Source organism: Acanthopagrus latus, chromosome 3 (genome assembly GCF_904848185.1).
Source record: "Acanthopagrus latus isolate v.2019 chromosome 3, fAcaLat1.1, whole genome shotgun sequence".
Lineage (NCBI taxonomy): Eukaryota > Metazoa > Chordata > Actinopteri > Spariformes > Sparidae > Acanthopagrus > Acanthopagrus latus.
The window spans coordinates 531,373-544,943 of NC_051041.1; the positions used below are offsets into that span (position 1 = coordinate 531,373).

Genomic DNA, 13,571 nt, shown 5'->3' on the forward strand with positions numbered 1-13,571 from the left:
TGATGATCAATATTTCATCATTTACAAAGTCCATTTAGTTTATCTTATCACAATTAAATTATTCTGACTGCTGCACAATCTCTCTCTTTGTGGCAGACTTTTAATGTGAAACATCTGCGGGAAGTGCTGAGTTTCTCTCTCTATATATAAAATATTTTACAGTCAAAATACAGTAAAAAATGTTTTTTTATCAAAAATACTACATATTCACAGCAATATTACAGCAACGCCTGTTAGCATGTTGTTAGCATGTTGTTAGCATGTTGTTAGCCTATAGGAATGTTATTATGTTGGTTGAACTTAGCAGGTGAGGTGAGGGAGGAGAAACTGAAAGAGGACACACACACACACACACACACACCAAACACACACACACACACACACACACACACGAGTATGATATGAAAATGAAAACACCAGCTACAGAATCTTGTGTGTCTGTAACTCCACCGTTAGCTGTTATTTTGACACAAGGCTGTATTTGAGATTTTATGGTATAAATGATATTTACAATAAATATAAATCCTCTTTAACTTTATTCACGTTCTTTCATCGCTGTTACCTGAATCTGTTTCTGAAGCAACACTTGATTAATTCATCAGCAGCACAGCTTCTTGTTATTCCTGACAGATATTTGACTTAATTATTGATTATTTCCTCGGGCAGTTTTATTCACGAATACAAGATGAAAAGCTCTGGGCCCTGAAACTGGTTCTGGTTCAGTTCTGGTCTGAGTTTTAGAAGAAGACGTCGTCTGAGAGGAAAAAGTTTCAGGACAGAAATCTCCAACATGTTCAGTTTGGATTTAAAGCCTTTTCCAGGCCTTGAATCCAGGTAGTTTGAGGTCATTCCAGACTTTGAAGGACCGTGGACAGCTGTGTGTGACAGCTGGAGGCTGAACACATCTGGATTATTCATGACATCACTGCAGGTACACAGAGTGTGTTTGTTCTGACTGCGATCATCAGGCCTCACATGAAGGTACAAAGACACGACGTACGTTCACTCAGACTGTGTTAAGCTGTCATGATTCCTGGGAATGTGTGTGGAAACTCCCGGTTCAGCCCAAAGTTCAAAGCTGCTGAACCGTTTGCAGAACAGATGCGAGTTATTTCTCTCTCAGACTGTCAGCAGCTCTGCGAGCGCTTCAGGCTCTGATCTACAGGAGTCAGAATACAGTAAATCATGAATTATCATTTATTATAATTCAAAGTAAGAAATCAGCCTGCGGATGAGCTTTAACTACCTCTGCACTGTCAGTCAATGTTGTAGATATAATGTTTCCAACTGGAGCCACAAACCAGCTGGAAACACAGGCTGGAATCAGTTTGTCTTGTTTATTTATATGAATGTTGGGATCATAGTTCTTCCTGGTCGATGGTTCAAAACAAAAGAGAACAAATTAGAATATTTACCCAAACAGATTAGACATCCAGCTCCAAGTTATGTTAAATACTTGTAAATTAGGATACAATTTATATTTCAAATCATAAACTTCGTGATCCAAATGAGACAGATAACGTGCTACTTACAGTGAGGGATTTTCAAATACACATGGCAAACTCAGGTGAGCTCCAACACACACCTGGTTGTGTGTTGGTGCTGTGTGTTGTGTGTTGAGTTTGGAGACAAAGAGGAGGGAGGAGTCATCCAGCCTGTGTTCATACAGTGGGAGGGAGCAAATCTACAGTTTATATCAGTCAACCAAGGGAGTATTTACAGGAGGAAGTGAAACTCAGACAGTCGATGTACTGAGCGGTGAGATGGAGCAGAGAGGACTTCAGCTGGACCGAGAGACTTTCTCTTGTCTGATCTGTTTGGATCTACTGAAGGATCCGGTGACGACTCCCTGTGGACACAGTTACTGTAAGAACTGTATTAAAGACCACTGGGACACAGAGGTTGAGAGGAGGATCTACAGCTGCCCTCAGTGCAGGAAGAGCTTCACACCGAGGCCTGAGCTGCTGACACACACCATGTTAGCAGCTTTAGTGGAGCAGCTGAAGAAGACTGGACTCCAAGCTGCTGCTGCTGATCTCTGCTATGCTGGAGCTGAAGATGTGGCCTGTGATGCCTGCACTGGGAGGAAACTGAGAGCTGTCAAGTCCTGTCAGGTCTGTCTGGCCTCTTACTGTGAGAAACACCTCCAGCCTCATTATGAAGCAGCTTTTTTAAAGAAACACAAGCTGGTGGAGCCGTCAGAGAAGCTCCAGGAGAACATCTGCTCTCGTCACGATGAGGTGATGAAGATGTTCTGCCGTACTGATCAGCAGTGTATCTGTTATCTCTGCTCTGTGGACGAACATAAAGGCCACGACACAGTGTCAGCTGCAGCAGAGAGGACTGAGAGGCAGAGAGAGCTGGAGGGGAGTCGACACAACATCCAGCAGAGAATCCAGGACAGAGAGGAAGATGTGAAGCTGCTTCAACAGGAGGTGGAGGCCATCAATGGCTCTGCTGATAAAGCAGTGGAGCACAGTGAGAAGATCTTCTCCGAGCTGATCCGTCTCATGGAGGAAAGACGCTCTGATGTGAAGCAGCAGGTCAGATCCCAGCAGGAAACTGAAGTGAGTCGAGTCAAAGAGCTTCAGGAGAAGCTGGAGCAGGAGATCACTGAGCTGAAGAGGAAAGACGCTGAGCTGAAGAAGCTCTCACACACAGAGGATCACAACCAGTTTCTACACAACTACCCCTCACTGTCAGCACTCAGTGAGTCTACACACTCATCCAGCATCAACATCCGTCCTCTCAACTACTTTGAGGATGTGACAGCAGCTGTGTCAGAGCTCAGAGACAAACTACAGGACGTCCTGAGAGACACATGGACCAACATCTCACTGACAGTGATGAAAGTGGATGTTTTACTGTCAAACCCACAACCAGAGCCGAAGACCAGAGCTGGATTCTTAAGATATTCACGTGAAATCACACTGGATCCAAACAGCATACAGACATCTGTTCTTATCTGAGGGGAACAGAAAAGCAACATTTGTGAGACAACAACAGTTTTATCCTGATCACCCAGACAGATTCACCGGCAGGCGTCAAGTCCTGAGCAGAGAGAGTCTGACTGGACGTTGTTACTGGAGCTGACCGGCAGAGGAGCAGTTGGTGTCGCAGTCGCAGAACATCAGCAGAGCAGGAGGCTCATATGAATGTGTGTTTGGATACAACGACAAATCGTGGATGTTAGATTGTGAAACAGACAATTATGACTTTTATCACAACAGTATCCGAACTCCGGTCTCAAGCCCTGAGTCCTCCAGAGTTGGAGTGTACCTGGATCACAGTGCAGGTGTTCTGTCCTTCTACAGCGTCTGACACCACGACTCTCCTCCACAGAGTCCAGACCACATTCACTGAACCGCTCTGTGCTGGACTTTATGTTTATCATGGAGACGCTGCTGAGTTCTGTCAACTCAGATAGACGGATGTTATTTAAGGGTCAGTGTGTTAAAGTCTGTGTTGTATTGTTGTGTTTCCATCGTTGTCGAGCTGATTTCTTCACTGCTACACACTGGCCAACAACCATCAGAGAGTAAAAGGACATTATACCTAGTTCTAACAAGTGATTAAGAAATATATGAGAGCTCTGCTATTAGCGTATTGTATTAATAATCAGATGTGTAATGATTGCTGTCTTCATTACAATGAAGTTATAATGAAGTTATACAAATGAGAAACAGTTACAGAATTGAATGAAGAGATTAATCAGACTAAAGTAATACACAAGCTGCAGTACAGTAGAGGTCAAGATGTCAGAGAGAGTTGAATAAAAGAGGAGAACCAGTCGAGCACGTCATCACGCCACTGGAAGCAGCTGCATGGAAATATAAGGAAGTAAGATGAATGTCCATGTCAGCAATCGATGGCCGAGAAGCTGAGAGAGTATAACAAATGCAGCAACAGAGGAGACGACGTTCTTCTTCTGCTCTCCTACCTCAGATTAACCTACGAGATGGAGTATGTGAGCAGCGACTGTGGATTATAATCTGGATGCTGGATTTCTTTAGCTCACTCTGCTGGCATGAAATTTGGACTTTGAGGACATTCAGGGACCTCGGGCAGCATCGTGAGTTACCGCAGGGACTCTCAATATCCACTATATAAGTATTTTAACCAGCCGCAGCTCTTTGAGATGAATCTTTACTGTTGACTGAACTGTGATCTTTATCAATATGTATTCTTGACAATGATTAACAGTAACTGAGAAAAGTCTGACCTGTGTGCTTTGCTCTCACTAAAACTTGGTAATAAACCTTCAACTCTAGTTAAAGAAGAAGTTTATAAGTTTGCAAACTATCTTAAAGGATCTTAAAGGTTTCTCCATCCCAACATGTTGAAACAGTCCGTCAGGGTTTAAGGTTCAGATGTAGGCAGGGAGACGCTGGGCGAGGCTCTCGCTACCTGCTGAAACTGTCTCTGTTTACTTTTATAGTGACAGCTTGTAGGTTTAGGGACCGAAACCCTTTACAGCAGAGAGCACTAAACTAACACTATATATAACTGGATCTGAAATCTCATTGGCTACAGGACGCATCAATCATCTGAAGGCTGGTGTGTGATTGGCTCTGGAGAGGAGGAGGAGCTTGTGTTCATGATAACACAGTGTCTGTTGTCGGCTGTAGGACGGGCATAGAGACTCATATCTGATCTTACCTGGTGCTGTTCTGAGTAACTTGTACTTTTCCTCTTTTAATCTCACTTTCTTCTTCTGCTCAGAAGAAAGTATTGTACTTTTTCATTCTACAACTTTTATCTGACAGCATTAGTTACACTACAAAATTATCACTTTTACACAAAAAATTACAAAGAGATTAAAAATGATGTTTTGTTACAAAATAAACAACAAAACAGTTTATGTAAGAACAGCTGAAACTATCAGTCAATGAATCTATCAAAACTAACAAACTGTTTTCAGCATCATAGACGTTCTTTACTTTGAATGTATCTGAATATATTGATAACACTCGTCCACAAAACAGGCGACATGCAAGTCGAGCTGCAGCGGTTTGGATCTACATGGCAGATATTCAAACACTCTGAAGAGCTGGAGTCTTTATCTGATTGGCCGATAGATCAACCAATCAGGTGACATGTCCTTTATCCTCCAGACACACCTGTCGTTATTTTTATTATTTCTAAACTGAGATGTAATTCAGCAGAACAACCAAACTGGATTATTCATCAATTTACTGCTCGACGGTTTTCACACAGCTAGTTTGTGTGTGTGTGTGTGTGTGTGTGTGTGTGTGTGTGTGTGTGTGTGTCGTGCTTTCATGCTTGACAAAATTCAATTAGGAGACGATGTCGTTCCACCAGGTCTCCAGTTTGGATTTGACAGCAGAGAGATGACGGTGTTTTTATTCATGCAGTCAGTTTATTCTGCTCATCACACACACACACACACACACACACACACACACACACACACACACACACACACATTTCCTTTATGTCTCGTGGGATTGAAACCCTCAGAGTGTCACTGAAAACAGATGAAATCATCTTTTGTTCATTCACATCGTTTATACTTTAAAGGAGCAGTCTGTAATTTACATGTTATTGAGGTAATAATACAAACTGGTCCTGTATCAGGATGATTCCTGTGAATTGTTTTGACCATGATTATTTTATAATAAAGCTCTGATGTCATGACAGACATGTTGTGAAGCTTTTATCTTGGTGAACTGGAGCCATGTGACTGAAGTCGGATTTTATTTCTGTACTTTATCACATTAACGGGTTCAAACCCGGAACGAGTCAGCAGAGCGACTGAAGCTGCGAGTTCACTGCTAACCTTTGTCAACATGTTTTAACCTTTATCAGCATGTTTTAACCTTTGTCAACATGTTTTAATCTTTGTCAACATGTTTTAATCTTTGTCAACATGTTTTAACCTTTATCAGCATGTTTTAATCTTTGTCAACATGTTTTAATCTTTGTCAACATGTTTTAACCTTTGTCAACATGTTTTAACCTTTGTCAGCATGTTTTAATCTTTGTCAACATGTTTTAACCTTTGTCAACATGTTTTAATCTTTGTCAACATGTTTTAACCTTTATCAGCATGTTTTAATCTTTGTCAACATGTTTTAATCTTTGTCAACATGTTTTAACCTTTGTCAACATGTTTTAACCTTTATCAGCATGTTTTAATCTTTGTCAACATGTTTTAACCTTTGTCAACATGTTTTAATCTTTGTCAACATGTTTTAATCTTTGTCAACATGTTTTAACCTTTGTCAACATGTTTTAACCTTTGTCAACATGTTTTAACCTTTGTCAACATGTTTTAACCTTTATCAGCATGTTTTAATCTTTGTCAGCATGTTTTAACCTTTGTCAACTTGTTTCTCTGGTCAAAAGTGAAAACTAACAAACGAAGCAGAATGAGTTGTGTTGTTCTGACACCTCACACTGATCTCACACCATCATCCAAGAGAGGCAGAACTCGACTAACATGACGACGTGAACACATTAACGTTTGAGACGACGTTCATTCTGTCCAGATGTTTCAGAATAAAGTTTCAGCTGGTTGAGTTCAGAGTCGAGCTGAGAGACGTTCAGGTTCTGAAGCTGGAGTCAGTTTAAACAGAGAGAACAGATCCTGGATCTGTGTGTGTCTGTGTGTGTGTGTTTGTTCTGAGACACACAAGATTTCATCTCCAGTGTGTGTTTGTTCTTCTTCATAGAGAAGTCTGTCACACACACACACACACACACACTTGTGTATTGTATATTTTTACATTGTGTGTGTGTGTGATGTTGCAGCAGTTTTCTTGTATCAGCCTCGAGCAGAACTGTGAAAGCTGTTGTCAGTCAGAGCTGCTACATCTCACACGCACACACACACACACACACACACACACACACACACACACACACACACACACACAGGTAACCCTCCTCCAGGTTCAGACATGATATCAGCCTGAAAACAGTGTCAGAGAATAAACAACACATTTTAATTTATCTTTACTCTACACGAAACGTCGACCAATCGGAGCGCAGAGCAACACGAAGTGAAACACACACGGACACACACACACACACACACACACACACACACACACACACCATTGTTGTTTCCATTCTGGATGCAGGAAGGCGGTCATATAGCCTCAGTTATTGATCCGGTCTGAACCGGGTCAGAACCTCATGACGTTTGTCAGTTTGTTGTTAGCTCAGTGAACTACATTGTCTCATCAACACGGCACCAGAACCAACATGGAGCCAACTGGGTCAGAAAACATCACAATAAATCTTCTCAGGTTGACAACTGCAGTTCTGGTTCTGGTTCAGTTCTGAAGTGAAGTGAAGTTCAGTTTTATGACTGCAGATCGAAGCAAACGGTCATTTAACAAACACAAACATCAAAACAGAGACAAAGTTCTGCTTCTCAGCAGCTACTGATCCGTTTCTCTGCAGACACACAGACGAACACATGAAGCGTCTTAACCACCCCTGGAGAGCAATGACATCACATGACATCACTTGACATCACATGACATCACATGACATCACATGACATCACAGTGAATCATTAACTTTGACTGTTCCAAAACTTTAGTTGTGTGTCAACCTGTCAGCTGAGACACTTTCATCCAATCAGAAGCACCGAGACGAAGTCAGACTGGATGATGGGAACACAAGCAGCCATGTTGACCTTTGACCTGCAGTGTTCACAGGGCGCGACTCTGTTAGCATGAGCTAATGTTAGCGCTGATGTTTCTGAACAGCAGAGACTCACACATCTGTACAGAGACGATCCCAGTAAATCACCTGATGTTGTCATCAGACGCTGTGTGTGTGTGTGTGCGTGTGTGTGTGTGTGTGTGTGTGTGTGTGTGTGTGTGTGTGTGTGGATTAGATGACTGTGAGGCTGAAAGCTGTTCTGATTCGTCACATGAACTTTGTTCCTCTCCGTTGGGAAAAGTTGGATTTGTTGCCGTCTGCTTCTGACAAACCAGCGCTGAACGCTGTCAAGCTGTGTGTGTGTGTGCGTGTGTGTGTGTGTGCATGTGTGTGTGTGTGTGACACTACTGATTAATGTCGTCTGTTCAAAGATCCACTGACATGTTGAACTGGATTGAGTCCGATCAGTATTATACAATATACAATCAGTTGTTTGTATATTGTTATATATTGTTGTATATTGTTATATATTGTTGTATATTGTTGTATATTGTTATATATTGTTATATATTGTTGTATATTGTTGTATATTGTTGTATATTGTTACATATTGTCCACAGTGCTGACGTAAACGTGGACGACGTGATTATTGGAAGAAGACGACGATGGTAAAGACGTTTAACTTCTGATTTACTTCTTTATTCCAGATTTCTTCACATCAGCCTGATTCTGCAGGAAACAGATGTTTGAATGTTGTTGTAGGATTTAAAGACTCTGAATGTGAAATAACACTAAAGTTAAACCTGAGGGGGCGGGGCTTCGGCTCGCTATAAGCTTCCTCCATTTTAGATTCTGCTGCTCTCCGTCCAATCAGAGCTCACCTCTGTCAGGACGGCTCGTCACTGGTCAGCTGTGAGTCTGTACAGACGATCACCGGTAAAATACAGAAATGTTCCTTTAACAGGACCAGAATCAGAACATTACCTCACACACACACACACACACACACACACACACACACACACAGCTCCTCCCTCTCTGCAGGGAGGTGGGCGAGCGGCGCTGAGATACAATCTGTTTGACAGATGACTCTGTGTGTGTGTTAATATGTGTGTGTGTGTGTGTGTAATAATATTATGCTCCATCATCATCATCAGGCTGCATAACTGTCGCTATTGACCGCCATTACCCCCGAGTTACTGTCAGCATAATTCTGTGTGTGTGTGTGTGTGTGTGTGTGTGTGTGTGTTGGCGTCCAGCCGGCGCCTGGTGACTCACGTCAGACTGACAGCAGCGCTGATCAATTACAGCCAGAGATCAGAAGAGACGACCACAGATCAATAACCATTACTAACTGCCTGTGTGTGTGTGTGTGTGTGTGTGAGAGTGAAGAAGCAGAAGAAGAAGAAGAAGAAGAAGAAGAAGAAGAAGAAAGGTCACTTCCTGTTCCATCAGAGGAAAATTAAAAATAAGACTGGCCGTTTATTTTTAGGCAGTTTTAGACTTTAAAGTATTTAAAGAAGAGAAGAAGAAAAGTGTGTGTGTGTTGCTCTGTGTGTGTGTGTTGCTCTGTGTGTGTTGCTCTGTGTGTGTGTTGCTCTGTGTGTGTGTGTGTGTGTGTGTGTTGCTCTGTGTGTGTGTGTGTGTTCCTCTGTGTGTGTGTGTGTGTTCCTCTGTGTGTGTGGGTGTGTGTGTGTGTGTGTGTGTGTGTGTGTGTGTGTGTGTAACCTTGATCTGATTGTGTCTCTCTGTTGTCTCTGTTCCTCCTCAGTGTTGCATTAAAGTTGAATTCACTTTAATTAACGAGGCGTCTGAAACACTCGAGAACTATAAAGAATAAAACTGATCCCAGTTCAGATGAAACAGGTTCTGATGAAAAGGTCCAAACAGGATGTTCCTGTGTGGCTGTCAGGGGGCGGGGCTTGTTTCTGTCTGGACACACACAGGAGGCTGTGGTTTAGCGTGTTAGCATTAGCTCATTAGCTTCAAGAGCTTCAGTTCTCGTCCAGATCAAAGTGCAGTTATATTCACTGGTTGTGATGTCGTGATATTCAGAGCTGATCAGCTGTGAAGCGACTGACCTCTGACCTCAGACTGCACACACCTCCATCACCTGCAGCTCATCCTGCAGCACATTCACCACAGTCCAGCACCGGCTCGCAACACGGGTCAGAACCACAGCAGAGGACAAACAGCCGACCCAGCAGAACACACCAGAACTGACAAGAAACAGAAAAAAACACGAAACATCTCCAAAACGTAGGAATGTGTTCTGCTGTAAAACACACACACACACACACACACACACACACACACACACACACACACACACACACAGTGTTTTCACAGCGTGATGAACGAACGTGTCCTGGCAGCAAACACATCGATCTGACCCCTGCTGCTCTCCGTACGGCAGCACCATCACTGTACGAGCCTAACGAGGGAGACTGATTGTTGCCACGGCGATGCCTGACAGCTCGTCAATAAGTCGTCTCAGCAGGTGGACCGCTGGACCCTGCCACCACCGGCCACAGAGAGGGAGGACGATGTTGACCTGAACGTTTGGACAGAGAGACAGAAACAGCTGCATCGTTGGTTCTGGAGGTCCAGCTGTGTGGCTGACGTGATGAACCGTCTCCATCAGAATTAAACAAATCAACAGTTTAACTTCCTGTCGAGTGACACCGGATCACTGTGGTACTGAGGAGTTCTGTCAGAGAGCATGACATCATCAGGAGGATGTTTCCGTCTCCTGGACTCTACAGAACTTCAGTCTAAGTTGTGTGTGTTCAGGTGTAAACGTGGTGAAGATGCATCCTGACGTGTGTCTGCAGACGTCTGATCTTCCTCCTTCATGTCTAATAAATGGCTTTAATTCCAGCTGGTGTCGTTGGTTCTGTTTCTCTGTCGTCGGCTCACTTTATCTCGCCGCTGTAATGACTTTCTGCGTCTCATCTTCCTGCTGATGAAATCTGTCACACCGATACGAGGAAGTGTTGGACCGGCGCCGCTCCTCCTCCTCCTCCAGCGCCTCTCTTTCACACTTCTCTCCTTCTGTTTTACTGCTCGTTCTATTTCAGTTCTCGATGATCCTGCTGGTGTTAAAATGTTTTTTTTTTTAGTTTTTGGCTGCCGAGCTGTTTCTGTCTGTCTTCACACCAGCTCACAGTCGAATGTTGCTCTAGTTTTAATGTATTTCTGAAAGAAACAATCATGTTTCCATCAACGCACAGACGGCTGACGAGTCAAAGGTGAGTCCTGGTGACGCAGAGGCCACGCCCACCATCACAGGTGAAGAGATCCCGACAACAAACCGACAAGAACCTCATCTGACAGACAGACCACCAGGTGTCTGTTAGCCACCGCTAACATGCTAACGTCAGTAGCTGGTTGTGAACACACTGAACTGAACCAGTAACACCTCAGCACCAGAGTCCCTTAACAAATGTGTCAGTTTAGTGAGTTGTTGAGTTGGAGCCACTTTATAAACTCTGTGAAACTCTGTCTCTGACTCATTCTGCATTATTTGGACCTTCTTGTTCATTCAGCAAATGTTCTACATGAACTTCTTTCTGTCTTTGAGTAGAAACATGGAGTCTGTTTGTCTCACTGATGGACGGGTTGATTTGCAGAACGGGCCTCAGATCAGTTCCTCTGAACACAGAAGCTCACTGTCGTCTTACTGATCAGATATCAATAACTGTTCGGTTACATCAAATCAATGTATATATAGAGCTTATATTGTGATTATTGATACGTTCATGTGTTGATCACTTTAATGTTGCAGTTTGTAAAGATGGAGCTTTATTTTATTATGCTGTCATTTAAATATCAACTGATTTATGATATAAAATAATTGATCAGCATGTTACCTTTTAATTAAATGATCTGAATCTGTAACTGAAGTTATTAAATAAAAGTACAAATGTTCTTGTTGGATTTATTTCTGCATCAAAAGTTGAATCACTTTCATGTAAAACAAGTAGAAATAAACTGACTCATGTTTTATTAAAAGAATAAATAATCAACTAGATTATTATAAAAGTTCACACAGATTTACAATTTTTTCTTTTCTTTCTTTGACATCAAACATTTGTCTCTCTGTTCTGTTCAAGTTATTTCTGTCCTCACATCACTTCAGTCACAATCTAAATATAAGTTAAAACAGCTCAGTGGATATAAATACTCTTCTGTCTGATTCTCAGGGTCGTACTGAGCGCGTGCAGTCGTACTGAGCGCGTGCAGTCGTACTGAGCGCGTGCAGTCGTACTGAGCGCGTGCAGTCGTACTGAGCGCGTGCAATCCGTCCTGCAGCTCTTCTTGGATGAAACATGTCGACAGATTTGGCGTCACAGCGGCGTCCTGTTGACAGTCAGCAGGTCTGAGATCAGCTGATCAAACCTGTAACTTCTGTCTCGTCTGTCCTTTAAAGGAACAGTTCAACATTTCAATGAATCATCGCTTCCTCTCCAGCGGTGAGATGACATGATGGACATTAATCAGGGTGTGGTTAGCTTAGCTTAGCATAAAGAGTGTAAGCGGGGGGAAACAGCTAGCCTGCCTGAAGCTCAACAACCAGAAGAATCCAGATCAGAGTGCTGGTCAGAAGTTAAATCAACACATTCTGATTCTGACTCTGGCTCGTCACAGCATCATGTGTGTCTTTTTAAAGGAGCAGTTCACCCAAAACCATATTTACACTCTTTATTGAGATAAAGACTTCATGTAGCTGCTGAGCTAACAGTGTTAGCACGAGCACGGCCGCACGTCCAGGATGTAAATCTGGTCTCAGATCAGGTTGTGAGAACTATTCTGTAGACTACGACACTTCACCTGACTTTATATCATCAGGAGGAGGAGAGGAGGACTTTATATCCTCAGGAGGAGGAGAGGAGGACTTTATATCCTCAGGAGAAGAGGAGGACTTTATATCCTCAGGAGGAGGAGAGGAGGACTTTATATCCTCAGGAGAAGAGGAGGACTTTATATCCTCAGGAGGAGGAGAGGAGGACTTTATATCCTCAGGAGGAGGAGAGGAGGACTTTATATCATCAGGAGGAGGAGAGGAAGACTTTATATCCTCAGGAGGAGGAGAGGAGGACTTTATATCCTCAGGAGGAGGAGAGGAGGACTTTATATCATCAGGAGGAGGAGAGGAGGACTTTATATCATCAGGAGGAGGAGAGGAGGACTTTATATCCTCAGGAGGAGGAGAGGAGGACTTTATATCCTCAGGAGGAGGAGAGGAGGACTTTATATCCTCAGGAGGAGGAGAGGAGGACTTTATATCCTCAGGAGGAGAGGAGGACTTTATATCCTCAGGAGGAGGAGAGGAGGACTTTATATCCTCAGGAGGAGGAGAGGAGGACTTTATATCCTCAGGAGAAGAGGAGGACTTTATATCCTCAGGAGGAGGAGAGGAGGACTTTATATCCTCAGGAGGAGGAGAGGAGGACTTTATATCCTCAGGAGGAGAAGAGGAGGACTTTATATCCTCAGGAGGAGGAGAGGAGGACTTTATATCCTCAGGAGGAGGAGAGGAGGACTGGGTGAACTGTTCCTTTAATGGTGGTAAACAGACTCACCCTGCAGGTCTTGGTTCTCCATTCGTAACTAAAATACAGCGTCACGTCTGAACGTACTAATTAACACATTTTATCTGACATTATTTCTTCTGACAAACACGACGTCATGGAGACTCAGTCTTCTCCTCATTTACCCCCCAAAAACACACGGATCAGGACTTCTGAGGTTTAGAATTAAAAGCACGTCACTCGGGTCTGGACCACGCCTCGACCAGCCACAGGCGCCGGCTGGTGTTACAGGACCACCGGGGTTCAGTACCTCATCTTAGATCAGAGACTGATCCTTGTTGATGTGGCGTCCTGAACGTCTTCTCTCTTTTGTTAAATGTTAAATGATGATTGACATCT

At 43.2% G+C, this 13,571-nt stretch overlaps 1 protein-coding gene across 1 annotated transcript; it reads left to right on the plus strand.

Moving 5' to 3' along the window:
• The first annotated feature begins 1,763 nt into the window (after nucleotides 1–1,763).
• On the plus strand, nucleotides 1,764–2,984 carry LOC119017300 (E3 ubiquitin/ISG15 ligase TRIM25-like). Its single transcript, XM_037093943.1, has one exon. It carries the CDS (start codon nucleotides 1,764–1,766, stop codon nucleotides 2,967–2,969), a length of 1,206 nt encoding a protein of 401 aa, XP_036949838.1. The 3' UTR covers nucleotides 2,970–2,984.
• Nucleotides 2,985–13,571: the final 10,587 nt, after the last annotated feature.

Bases quoted from the DNA above. Each gene is read 5' to 3' on its own strand.
- LOC119017300 (XM_037093943.1), top strand. From the start codon at position 1,764: ATGGAGCAGAGAGGACTTCAGCTGGACCGAGAGACTTTCTCTTGTCTG.